General features: G+C 43.0%; 1 protein-coding gene across 1 annotated transcript in view; it reads right to left on the bottom strand.

Annotated features, from left to right (window-relative positions):
* The window catches only part of LOC142250941 (complement factor B-like), a 49,546-nt gene extending 39,665 nt beyond the window's left edge, over nt 1–9,881 (bottom strand). The window contains exons 1-4 of the mRNA XM_075323280.1: nt 9,771–9,881; nt 6,124–6,321; nt 5,586–5,771; nt 1,759–1,932 (exon numbers count right to left, since the gene is read on the bottom strand). Coding sequence (XP_075179395.1) covers nt 1,759–1,932; nt 5,586–5,771; nt 6,124–6,321; nt 9,771–9,804 — 592 coding nt within the window. The 5' untranslated portion in view covers nt 9,805–9,881. The remainder of the gene's footprint in view (nt 1–1,758; nt 1,933–5,585; nt 5,772–6,123; nt 6,322–9,770) is intronic.
* Between the last annotated feature and the right edge of the window lie 3,924 nt (nt 9,882–13,805).

The following is a 13,805-nucleotide window of genomic DNA, read 5'->3' as shown; positions in this document are numbered from 1 at the left end:
TAAAGACAATAAGAGATTCAGGAGTTAAGACAAGAGCATTAAGGAAGTACAAAAAAACAGAGGTAAATTCCACAACCGCTCCAAGCAATAGGCACAACTTTCACCAGAGAGTCTGGGACATCACACCTCACAGAACAACATAGATTAAACTATAGCTGGCATGGGTAGAAGGAGTCAACCAGCATAAATAGGCGGGGAGCCGATGTGACAGGTCTCCCCAAAACGTGATTAAAAGAGCAAGCAGACTAGCACAGATTAACGTTTGCTAGCCTGCCTATGAATCAACACACAGCAGATCGACACTTGTGTAGTGCCCCTGAGGCCATCAGGGAGCTACAAGGTACTCCATCCCTCACCAGGAGCAGGGACCCAGAAGACCAGTGTCGGTAACATCCAAACACTCCAGATAATCCCTGTTTCCCCAACATCCCCCATAGAATGGTACCAGGCTAGGGTTGGACCAATGGATGGCCGCCTAGAAGTGGAGCCGGTCCAGTCTACTAGACAACCAGGTGGGAGGGGCAGAGAGTGGACAGTCAGAACAGAGTGGACAGTCAGAAAAGACAGAGGAAGTGAGCAGACGGACTGACCGGAGTGAACAGTGACCTGAGGGCACAGGCGGTTAGTTGCCAATGGAGTACGGTGGAGTACTCCCGGAACTACGCACCAACAAGGTGCAGGACCCTAGGTCAGGCAAAAGCTCCAGGCAGACCGGATAACACCTGCACAGTGAGGGGACCATCAAGGACCTCACTGACCTTGAAGTTTGGGACTCAGTAGCAATGGGAGAACCAGGGACAGGATCAGAGACTCCAACCCCACAGGGTTCACGCTACCGTCATACGGACCGCTGTAGAAGACAACCAGGAGGGGACCCCAGCTGCTCTACGCCACGGGGACCCACCAACCAAAGACAGGTGCAGTGGAAGAAGCCACCAGGTTGCTAAACTGGCACTGGGACTAAGGGGACCTGCAGGTGAAACCAGCCGACCTCGTATGACCAGTTACCACCAAAAAGTGAGTAAAGAAGCAGTTGCACTGAAACCCTCTTGTGTGGCCTACCTTCTTTCGACACCCGTCACATCACCTACCCTCTGGGGCCTGGCCCTGCTTGCGGAGGGCCTAACATCCAGGCTGACACTAACACCAGTTAGCAGAAACTGTGCAGTGGCGGCTCCATCTACATAGCCGCAAAACCGCAAGTGGCGTCACGTGTGAACATTATTCTGATCCCCTGTAAATATCCCCCTTTTCAAAAAGCACCCAGGGCACGGAACCAGGCAACGGCCACCAAAGTGACATTCCCCAGTTATATACCGCCTGGGACCGAGTACCCCATAACCCTGAGCGACACACTCGTGTCTGCCTGCGTTAATCCCAGACACCAGAGAAACCATCGGGCGAAGTATTAGAATCTGCAATCTGAACAGGGCCCAATACCGCTATGACAGTCGGTGAAGTTTAAGCAATTCACTTAATCTGCCCCCTATAGGAAGTAAAAGAAAAGGCAGAAGGTGCAAAATGACACAAGACTGCAGGATCTGACTACACAGAGTTTGTTTGTAGTCTGTAACCATAGAAACAATTTATTTCTTATTTTAGATGCAGTGTTCTTAACCTAATCTTTCACAACTATATCACATCTCAAAAATGCTGACAGGGTTCTTGAAGGATCAGACAAATGGATGAGGAAAATGAATAGATAATGGAAAACTGCGCAAATCCAACAACTTATTCCATAAAGACTGATAGCCTTACTTCTGCAGGACGGTTCTGCTCCGGACCAGCGCTTGTTCTCCATACACACTCTTTCCTTGGAGCCGAACATACTAAGCCCCTGATGGCATTCGTACTTCACTTTGTGCTCAATCTTGTAGGAAGATCCTACTTTTGAAGCCCCGATAGGAATTCCTGGATTTGGACAGTCGGACTCTGTATGTGGGTAAATGTGTGGAAAAGATGAAAAAGGCAGGTGAGATACAAAAAAAGAGAAATCAGCAGCGTCAGAGGATAATATAGTATAGTTTTGTTCTTTTGTCGCTCTTATTAGCGTTTACTTATATTCACCACTAGGGGGAGCCCAGTACATACAGATAAATACTTGCTGTTGGCTCCCCCTAGTGGTGGCAGCAAGCTGATAGAATTTTATTACTTGACTCAGTCTGACGGACCCAATCTAAGTTTCTGCTATGTTTTTGCGCCTAAATATCGATATTGATAAAAAAAATCAATCTGGATCCCATCTTTCCTTACAAATAGCACTCATTGTCTGTCAATCAGCCGTTCTGACTACAGAAGCTTTCCAATGGTTCATATTACCCTCCTGCTGGGGTCTACTAGGCCTGGAATTGTACTCCCAACTCCATGGGTAAGAAATAATCTAGAGCCGAGCTGCCATAACCGTTACACAGGCAGAACACTAGAAGAGACCAAGAGGAGGACGTGTTCTAGATTTATAGGCTATTTAATGCCTGTGCTTTCACGGGTTGTCCAAGAGGAGGAGAGCTATAATTTTAAATATCCCCCTGTAATTCCAGAGCCACCTCATCTTTAGCTTAGTAGTCCTGCGCCTCCTAGTAACACCCCACCTTTTTTTGTATCGCCCCTCCGATCCTCCCAAAACACCCACTTTTGTCCAGGTTTACTTTTTCATCCAGATCTCCCGGAAAAAATTGGACAGTTGACAACTATGCGCTAGTCCCCATCCAATGACATCACATACATCATTCTCATGACTGCAACTAATCATTGGCAGCAGCGGTCACATGAATATAGCATCTAACACACGACCAGAGCGGAAAGGCAGGAGCAGATGGGTATTTCAGAGTTGTATTTTGGTTAATTTTTAATTCTACACATATCGTACCAATTCCTAAAATCCCAAAAAAACAACTTTGAAGTCTATTATTGCTAATATAAGACATGCAGGCTCAGCAATTACTGTACACTTGTTGTTTTTATTATACTATATTATTTGTTAAAATATTTCACTTGTTTTACTATATTATTTACTATTATACGTGCTTTACTTGTTTTATTATATTATTTTATTCATTATAATATCTTACTTGTTTTTTCTATATTATTATTATTATTATTACTGTTTTTATTATGTTTTTTCTTATGTTATCATACTTGCTGTTTTTACTACATTATTTATTATGTACATTTTATTCATTATCAGAACTTTACTTATCTTTTTTTCTCTATTTAATTTTTTACCTATTTTTCTTACATTTTGTTATTTATTATGTCCTACTATATTATTATACTTTTTTTTATAATATGACTTATAATATTATACTCGTTCTTTTAATTTTATTTTTGTTATTACTAAATTATTTACTTGTGTACATACAGTTTATAGAGACTTAGTTTCATATATATATATATATATATATATATATATATATATATATATATATATATATACATACCTACATACAATTCATTGACACAAAAGCCAACACCAGTAGTGGGTATTCCCCCCAAAAGATGTCAGTGTATCAATAACTTGTCATGTGGCCTTGAGTATCAATTACACTTTGACAACGATGGGGCACTGAGTTACGAGCCTCTATAGATGACTATATATACAGTGTATATATACTGCTTAAAAAATAAAGGGAACTTAAGCGTTCCCTTTATTTTTACAAAATCCTTGTTTAAGTGTTCCCTTTATTTTTTTGAGCAGTATATATATATATATATATATATATATATATATATATATACACTGGAGATCAAAATTAGAGAACAATGTATGATCACTTACTTTTTTCAGATATAATGTAATCTCCATTGATGAACATGTAAAGGTCTTGTGTAAGGGGTGCACCATGCTATTAGAACAGGGTTTTACAAAAGATCCAAAGTTTATCAACATAAAATCTTTATTTTGCCCAAAATGTGCTGCGAGAGATGATCAGTGAATGTTCTGCAGGTAACAACAGTCACAATCAGTAGGACGTGCACCGGCCGTCGCTGTGAATGACTTCAGCCCATCTGCGGCCACAGTACATCACTAGTCTCTCACACTGCTCTGGTGGGATTTTGGTCCACTCTTCTTCTAGTCTCTTGCACAGTTCTTTGACTGTTGTTGGTTTCTTGGCCATAAGTTCATCACCAAGGATGTTCCAGAGGTTTTCTATTGGGTTTAGATCAGGACTCTGGGCGGCAATTTCATTGTTTCAATCTTTTCTGTTTCAAGGAACTGCTTTCCCCGTTTTGCTGTGTGACAGGGGGCATTGTCCTGCATGAAAAATTGTTGCTGATTGCGTGATGACGCAAGTAAGGAACCACGTGTTGCGAAAAAGGTTCTGATCCACACTTGCATTCACTCTGCCATGTAGCTGTATGAGAGGTCCAACTCCTGCTGCAGAAAACATTCCCCAAACCATGACCCTTCCTCCACCACCTTTCACTGACTTCTTAACACACTTTGGGTTCAGTCTTTTCCCAGTTTTTTGATGAACATGATGTTTCCTATCAGACCCAAAGAAATTAACCTTGTTTTCATCACTAAATTGAACTGTGGAGACTTCTCCTCTGTCCACACAACATGCTCCTCACCAAAGGGGAGTCTAGCCTTTGATTGTTTCTGCTAATGAGAGGTTTGGTCACTGCAGAGTGGGCTTTCAGTCCAAATGCTCTTAAACGTTGTGACACTGTATGACGAGACAGATCCTTACCCTGTTCAGTGCTGAACTGTCGAACAATTTCAGCTGCAGTGATGAAACGATTACCCATGGAGATTCTCCGCATGATCCTGTCCACTCTTGTATTTGTCTTTCAAGGGTGACAAGCCTTCTTGGGGGACTTAAAACACTTTGTGATGTTGTAAAGATGCAATATTCTCCAAATCACATACTTGGAATGATTAACTTCTCTTGCTATGGCTGGTTGGGTCACCCCTTTGGTCTTCATCTGGGCAACATCTGCCGGAGGGTTTCAGTCACTTTGGAATGACACACCAATTGTGCAAAGTCATTGCAAACTGGAAGCTTAGGCTGCCAGTTACAAAGTGTTTGTCAGATAATTAAGGAAATTAGCACCAGGTGCCAGATTAACACCAATAACTTGCAGGTATCGGAAAGTGCTCTCTAATTTTGATCTGTGTCTTTTTCATTTATCTCATTTACATTTTTCTTATTTGCTTTACAATAAATTCAATTTATGAAATAAGCTTAAAATCCTGCGAGTTTCCTCATGTTAGAATATAAACACATAGGACGACCCAATCACCACAACATTTAGGAAATTGTGTGTTGATCTCTGAATTTGATCTCCAGTGTATCCATGTATAATATATATATATATATATATATATATATATATATATACACACACACACATTTTATTACACTTGATTTTATTGTTGTTTTATTACATTGTTATTTATTATAATATTGAACTTGATGTTTTTACTATTTACTATATTTATTATATGTATATTTACTATATACTAATATATTTATTATTATTCAATTTTAATAAGTAAATTATATATTTTTTTGTATACATGTATTTAACCTTTTTATATATTTTTTTTATATATATGATTTCATTTTCACACATATTTGTACCTTGATCGTCACATTTCGTGTCTTCTCCGCTCCATTTTCCATTTGCCTGACAGGTGCGATTTTCAGGTCCAAACATCTTAAATCCTCCGTAGCACTCGAAGTGCAGGACGTCTCCCACAAAGTATCTCGGTTTCGGAGGAAAAAACCCTCCATTTTCGAACATTTCCACTCTGGGGCACTGCACAACTGTGGGGGTAAAGGGAACAAACATCACACAGAAATAATATACAGAACTGGTTCCAGTGGATCCTTTATTTGACCCAATATATGTAAGGCTACGGTATAAGACAATTTTATTGGACGCTTTCTTGAGGCCCCGGGTTCCCCAGTCCAACACCGCCAAGCGGTAAAGTCATATTCAATGTATAATGTGTATCGGCCCCAGCTTCCATGTGCCATTTATGTTACTGGTGTCATCTTCAGCAGCGGAGGAGCCTTAGGATCTTCTGAGGAAAAGAGGTCCAGATGCGGCTGCTCCCTGTGTTCCCCCTATAGCTCTGCCCTAGGGTCCTCAGTCAGCAGACGTGCGGTCACTTACCTCTACATTGCGACTTTACTTTTTCATTCGACCAGTGACCGGTGTAGAGACAATCCCGGGAGAAGGATGGGTGCGGATACATTCCTGGAGGGCAGCTGTACTCCACCGTACTGCCAACATTTCCTCCATCACTCACAGTGTAATTACCACCATTAATGGATATTTTACTAAGATCACATTCCGGTGCCGCAATACACACTAAAAAAAAGAAAAAGGAATAGCGTAAATGTACAGTCAGTCTGGGCAGAGATTTATATTGTTATATCTCAGTCACTGTTATCCCAATATGCATGAGCACAACATTTCCAAATTCCGAAATACAGGCTGTATTATACTCCAGAGCTGCACTCTCTCTTCTGGTGGAGTCACTGTGTCTAGATGTAAGAAGGTGACCAGGCCGGAGTGCCCCTGCCCTGAAGACACTGGTAGTCATTGAGTTATAATAATGTGAATTGTGTTGATATATGCAATGTATTCATGCATGAAGTGTAAGTGTGGCTATCTAGTGGCCAGGTTAGGTAGTCCTCCCTTGTGACCGGAGGATTGAGGCAGGGAACAGTTAAGTTCTCTGAGTCACCCACAGGAGGAGGAACCAGCTGCAGGATACAGCCTGACTCCATCCGAGTTTAATATGTCGAAGAGTAGTAGTTAGGGTGTAGAAATCTGTACTAGTGGATAGTATAGTGAGAAGAAGTGTGCACCCGATCAGATAACTTAGGCCATAGAAAGTGGGTGTCTGTGGCATCCGTGACATGACCCTCAGGATAAAGAGCACGCAGGAAGGGCTTCAGTCAAGGATGGGTAAAGGGTCACTTCCGTCCCGAAGTCGGGAATACCAGGCTCGGACTCTACAGAGGTTTCCCAGTCAGTAGATTGACTCCAGCTGTATTAGTCCTCAAATGAAGGCTTGGCATTGACCTGGGAGAACAGGTCGGCACCAAAACCACAGTAGATGAGGCGAATCCTAAGGCGGTCAACACGTTTATAGAGAACGTGTCCCTGTGAGTGGGACAAGACTCTGGCCATTGAGGATGAGGACTATATGACTTTTGTCATGTGGAACTGCGGGGTCAAGCAGTGAGAAGGAGGACAGGCAAAGAGTAGTACCAGGAATGATGGAGGAGCCTAAAGTTAATCTATACCTTGAACTCGATTGTACTATAAAGAACTTGTTGAAGTATTGTGTCCATAGTAAGGTGGTGTTGGAAGTACGGTGAGCAATGTAAAAGATTGTTAAGAAAGAAATCAGTAACCATGTCTGTGACTCCCTGGCGGAAGAATCCTGGTCTGCATGAGGGCCTAATCACAGGTAGAGCTTGTTCTCACAAAGACCACAACCCAGCCAAGCTCAGCACAACTGTTCCTTTCCCCCCTGCTCTGTGGAGTTGGTCCGAGCATGGACCACAGAAGGAGGACTGCTCAGAAGCCCCTCACCTGTGATTACTACCCCAATGTTATAGTGAAAGCTGAGGACTGGGGCTCCTAGACTAGCCCTCAAGCTGGGGAAGGGGGGGGCCTAACTATCTCTGATCTCAGAGTTACCTCTGAAGTCGAGGATGTCTGAGCCACGTTCCTGACCCTGCTCCTAACCAACCCTGATTTTAGACCCCTCTACCCCAGGGCAGGGCCAGGACGGGAGTGTGATTAAACCAACAAAGACAGACAAACAAGGGAAGCCAAAACTCTATCTCACAGCACGCACACACAGAGGTATAAGACAATAAGAGGTAAGGAGGAAATAATGAAGGTACGGGCTCACAGTCAGGAGACACAGCATCCTGGAAGCAGTTTCGGCCGTCCTGCGGGGTCGTGAGTGCTCTCTGCAGGATTACCGCAGCTAAATGTGCCCACGATCAGAGTTTGGGCTGCTGTGGTCTTTCTCTCTGCTCTCCCAGTGGAGAAGACTCGAGGCTCCGCATCAATAAATTGACATGCTGTGGATCGGTAAGCCGCATTGCATGTCAGTTTACACTGCGGGTAAAACAAGCACAGTGGGCATGGGATTTCTAGAAATCCCATCCACTCTGCGTCCAAAACGCTGTGAAGCCCGATCATGGGCACGCAGACTAAGATCACGGGAGAACTCCACAACAACTCCAATCTTCACGCAATATAATCACCAGCACGACTGGAACACAACAGCACACAGGTCAACACAGCAATAAACTATAGTTGGAGTGGGTAGACAGATTCCACCAACTTAAAAAGGCAGGGAGCAAATGTGTTCAAAGAAGGCAACCCATTTTGTAAATCGCCCTCACTTTGTCCATGGATCGGTAATTTTTGCAGAGATCCCTGTGTGCAAACACCTTGACCACGGTTTAGCAATATAGCCATACTGCAATATTGGGGAACCCCTCTAAAAGCATATGTCATGGATATCAATGTAGAGGTGTAGATCGCGGTATCTAAAAGTAAGCCACAAACCCCCTACGGCAATAACAGGGAAACAAGTACAGAATTTTAGCAGCTCGGCAGGAAACATTAGAAGGTTCCTTTTCAAGGTGATTTCGAAGCACAAAATATGGAAATAGTGCAATCAAAAAAAGTTTAATAGGACCTAAGTTGGGGTGATATAAGTGCTAAGTGTCTCGATGACTATGCAAAAAGTGCCCTAATAATACCACCATATAGTATAGAAATACTGTGTCCTAAAAAAGTGCCCTAATAATACCACCATATAGTATAGAAATACTGTGTCCTAAAAAAGTGCCCTAATAATACCACCATATAGTATAGAAATACTGTGTCCTAAAAAAGTGCCCTAATAATACCACCATATAGTATACAAATACTGTGTCCTACAAAAGTGCCCTAATAATACCACCATATAGTATACAAATACTGTGTCCTACAAAAGTGCCCTAATAATACCACCATATAGTATACAAATACTGTGTCCTAAAAAAGTGCCCTAATAATACCACCATATAGTATAGAAATACTGTGTCCTAAAAAAGTGCCCTAATAATACCACCATATAGTATACAAATACTGTGTCCTAAAAAAAGTGCCCTAATAATACCACCATATAGTATACAAATACTGTGTCCTAAAAAAAAGTGCCCTAATACCACCATATAGTATACAAATATTGTGTCCTAAAAAAGTGCCCTAATAATACCACCATATAGTATACAAATACTGTGTCCTAAAAAAAAGTGCCCTAATACCACCATATAGTATACAAATAGTAAAGTCCACATAATGTATGTCCTAAAAAAGTGCCTAAATAATACCAACATATAGTATACAAATACTAAATAAATTCCACATAATATGAGTCCTAAACAAAGTGCCTAAATAATACCGCTATACACTACAGTATACCATATATCATATTGCCATATACAGTACAATCTATAATATTATTATGTATTTATATATTTCCTGCACAATACTGATACACATTGCTTAATAGATAATACCCCAAAAAGTGTACAAATAATGCTGCCATACAATGCCTAAATTCTCAATGTCAATGCTAAAATCCCAAATTTAAAATAATGGAGAAAATATGAATTGTGATCTGACAATTTGAGTCTTCATGTTATGGAATCTCTGCTCCATCTCCACTGTTTCACTCTCTACAATAAAACCTGCTCCATCTGTAAATCCCAATAAGCCTCCTACGTTCTGTTACTTACGTGCTATGTGGATGAGGAGCAATAGCGGTAACATCTTGTCCCGTCGTCTCTCTGTGCCCCTTTCCTGGGATCTGAGCCTCGCTGAGGGTTTGGTGCTGTGTATATAGCAGGGGTTGAGGACAAGTGAATTCCTGTAAATGATAAAATAAACAGTTCGGTTTCACAACAAGGTGTTTGCAGAGAGGAGGAGCCGGGTGATGTTACCCAATTCACCAGACTCATGAAAAAGGGGAAATTTCTCCTTATTTACTGTATAAAAATTAGAGACTTGCAAAACATAACAGTGGATCAATAAGACAAAGCTGAGAAACTGTACAGAGGAGCGTAATATAGAAAAGTGCAATTTGTGATGAAATAGTCCTAAAACTGGTATTTATTTTGCTTGGTTATGTGGTTATGTGTATGACTCTCTCAGGTCTTCCATCTATATACATTTATAAATATATATATATATATATATATATATATTATATATATATATATATATATATATATATATATATAAAATAAATCTGTATTATTGTCTTTACTTCACACTTTCCTTAATCTTATTGCTGTCATACACATTATCTGTGCAGTTTCCTTCTTTTTTTCCCTATTTCTATTGCTAAGTGTCTCGATGACTATGCAACAGTGGGGAACTGGGGTTCCTAAGCTGTCCCTCAAGCTAGGGAGTCCTATACTATCCCTATTCTCGGGGATACTCCTAATGTTTGGGAGGCCTGAGTCTCCTTCCTGACCCTTCTGATCTAATTCCCCTTCCCCCCTGGGAAAACGACAGATAAAAACAGACAAAGGAAAACCCAAACTCTGTCACACAGACTGATAGGAATTTGCTATCTTCAAGCAGGAATGTAGTTAATCACAGGAATCAGAGATATATATGTAATCTTATATTTTCCATAAACACTCAAATTCCATCAGAAAGACTTATTGAAAATATTTACCATGGGATAAAGATACATAGATCCCAGTATTATAATGAAGCATATACAGTATCCACATATGCTTATTATATGACAAGGAGGACAATGTGGAGCAAAATGGCGTACATAAAAGATACATTTTACTCAATATATATTAAAATACATACAAAAACACAGAAAACAGTAAGTGTGAATACTAGTGTCATAGATCACACTAGGTAAAAGTATACAATACAAGTTGACTACACAGGGTAGACAATTACATGTGAAAAATCTTAGAAATGCTGTAAATCTATATTGAGTGTATCAACAAGTAAAGTATCATGAAATAGCACCAGTTACTGGATAATTAGTGCGTAAGCACCTGGAGCAAACCCCTGGAGCAAACCCACGCACCATATGTCATATGACAAAAATTGATTAAGAATGTGATGTAGCACCAAATTACCTGGTAATGCTGCAGTAAAAGATTGGTGGTGCCGGAGGGGGGGGGGGGGCAGAAGAATGGCGCAATGCGCATTTTGCTTGTTAGTACGATCGCTTTGTTTAGGGGAATGGAAATAATTTCCAGCAGGGATGCAGTTAATCACAGGAATAACTGTGGCTTCTTGCAGCAGGGATGCAGTTAATCACAGTAATAACAGATAAGTATATTTAGACTTGTAATAGTAACAAGGCATATATAAACTGAACATACCTTGATTACAGAATTTGTAAATTTCAACAACACCTACAGAAGCTGGCCTTAGATTGAAAGTAAACAATGGAAGTTGAATGGAAATCAGGAGTGCCAGGGAGATAGTTGCCTGGGTGAAACTGTGGCAAGTGAAAGATGACGGTAACTTCTGATAAACACTTGATAGCTGAGCACTATGTTTACTCAATACTCAGACAGCACATGTTGCCTGGCCTGGCCTTAAAAGGCATGAGGTGATGATGTCGGGGGTGTTTGGTTATCACTGTAACTCGGCACAAAGGGAACCAACCACAGGGTAAGGAAACAAGCTTCAGTGGTTATGCCAGGACAGGTGAGTAATGACCTGCTCCTTTTTGCGCCCACTGGTGGAATGTGACTCCTCTTTCCTTTCCTCCTTTGTATTACCTGCTCCTCCTTAACCCGCCATAGTCAGATGTGACTCCTCTCCCCCTCCAAGGAATCACCTGCTCATACCTACATAATTTAAACACTATTACCCCATGGTTCTGTAGCTCCCCTCGGGGCAGGTTCGTGAACCTACTCGCCGCCGGGCCGTCAACTGTCGCTGTCACGGACGGCCTAGCCTGGCTCCATTGCTCCGAGGCGTACAGAGGATGGCTGGGGAAGGATGATGGAAGTAGTAGTGAGGTGAATGTCGTGATGCCACCTGTGGTATACGGCCAGGGAATGGGCCGCCGCTGCTGTCGCTCTCCTCCGGGGCTGATGGTAGTAGCAGCCAGGGTTGGTATCGCTCCCCACAGGTGGAGCGGGCCCTGGGGAAGATGATGAGGGGAGTAGTAATGGCGGGTCAGAGCAGCAGTACGGGTAGTAAAGAGTCAGAGTCTATAGTTTTGGTTCCAGGTTTTACTCACTTTTCTACGATGCCTCTCACCCAGGTAATACCGGTCACTTGCTATGATGGACTCCGTCGAACCCGAACCCTTTAGAGATCAGTCCGGTTTGGTGTTCAGTGGGTTCCCTCCCTGTAACGCCTGTCTGTGGATCCCATGGCTTGTAGCTACAAGGGGACCCTGGGTTTCATGAGATGTACTCCTATATGCAGGTGCCGCAGTTCCGATGTGGGGCCAGGCTTGAAGCGAGGCCCCGGTTCCTATATGGCACTGTGCTGTCGGGCGCTGTGTGGTCAGGGAAGCTTGAAACGTTCCCCGTCCAGGCAGATTCTGGAAAACCAACGCGAAGTATGATCTTCCCTAGGGTCCTGCACCCTGTGTGGCGTCGAGTTCGTGGGGAGCAGATACAATCTCTCCGCGGCAATCCTGTGAACTCTTCCTCCTTCCCACCGGAGCACCTGTGGATGCGACTGCTCCGCTGCTCTCCTGCTGGAGAACTTCTCTAGACTGCCTGCCTGTGTGTGGCTGGCTCACTAGTTTTGTTAACTGTTGTGTTGGCTCCTGTCTCCCCCTGCTGGCCGCACCTCCCCCTCCCAGGTCCTAAGCTAGTGGGACTAGGGCCCTGTTGGAGGGTATCCTGTAAATGCCACTCTGTCAGCGAACCCTTTATTACCTAACCCTAGCCCAGTTCCCAGTGGGAACAGGGGCAACCTAGTGTGTGTATTTGAGTGTGTAATGTAGTAAAACCGGGACGGACTTCCTCAGGAACCGGGTTTAGCATTACACCCAAATTTGGGTGCAATACTCTGTGGCGACTGAAGCCTCAGGGGCACCACAGTTTTTTCCCAGTTTAATACCAAATACCGTGGGAACCTTGCTTAACGAGTAACCCAGTTAGCGAGTATTTTGCTGAACGAGCAAAGCTTTCTGTAAATTTGTAACTCGGTTTATGAGAAAGTTTTGTCGTACAAGCAAAATACTCACCGCATGCACTTCCGGTTCCGTACATCCACCGCACTCTAACCCGCTCTTGCAGTCCACACAAACACACACAAGCACACACAAAACACAAACAAACACGCACCCATGCACACACACATATTATGCTCACCTTAACTTCCGTTTCCTCGCCGGCTTCCTGGAACTTGTAGTTCGCCCGTACAGGATGTTTATCGGGTAACCATCGCGACAGATGCTGGACCTTCCGCTCCGAGCACGCTGACGTCAAAGGCAGGAGCCGCTTGCCTCTGATTGGCCAGCGCGATGCCTTTGAGTAGTGGCTGACAGGCGAATGTCCACCCTCGTCGCGATGCTTGCCGATACACATCCTGTAGCGGTGAACTACAAGAACCATCAGGCCGGCAATGGAACGGAAGGTATACGTATGCTTACCTTACCTTTCGTTCCATCGCCGGCCTCATGGTTCTTGTAGTTCGCCGCTACAGGATGTGTATCCGGTAACCATCGCGACAAGGGAGGAACTTCCGCTGTCAGCCGCTTCTCAAAGGCAGCATGCTGACCAATCAGAGGCAAGCGGCTCCTGCCTTTGACATCAGCGCGC

The sequence above is a fragment of the Anomaloglossus baeobatrachus genome, chromosome 9, assembly GCF_048569485.1.
Source record: "Anomaloglossus baeobatrachus isolate aAnoBae1 chromosome 9, aAnoBae1.hap1, whole genome shotgun sequence".
NCBI classification, from domain to species: Eukaryota; Metazoa; Chordata; class Amphibia; order Anura; family Aromobatidae; genus Anomaloglossus; species Anomaloglossus baeobatrachus.
Note: the sequence above shows the minus strand (reverse complement) of the source record. Positions and strands in the feature narration are given on the sequence as shown.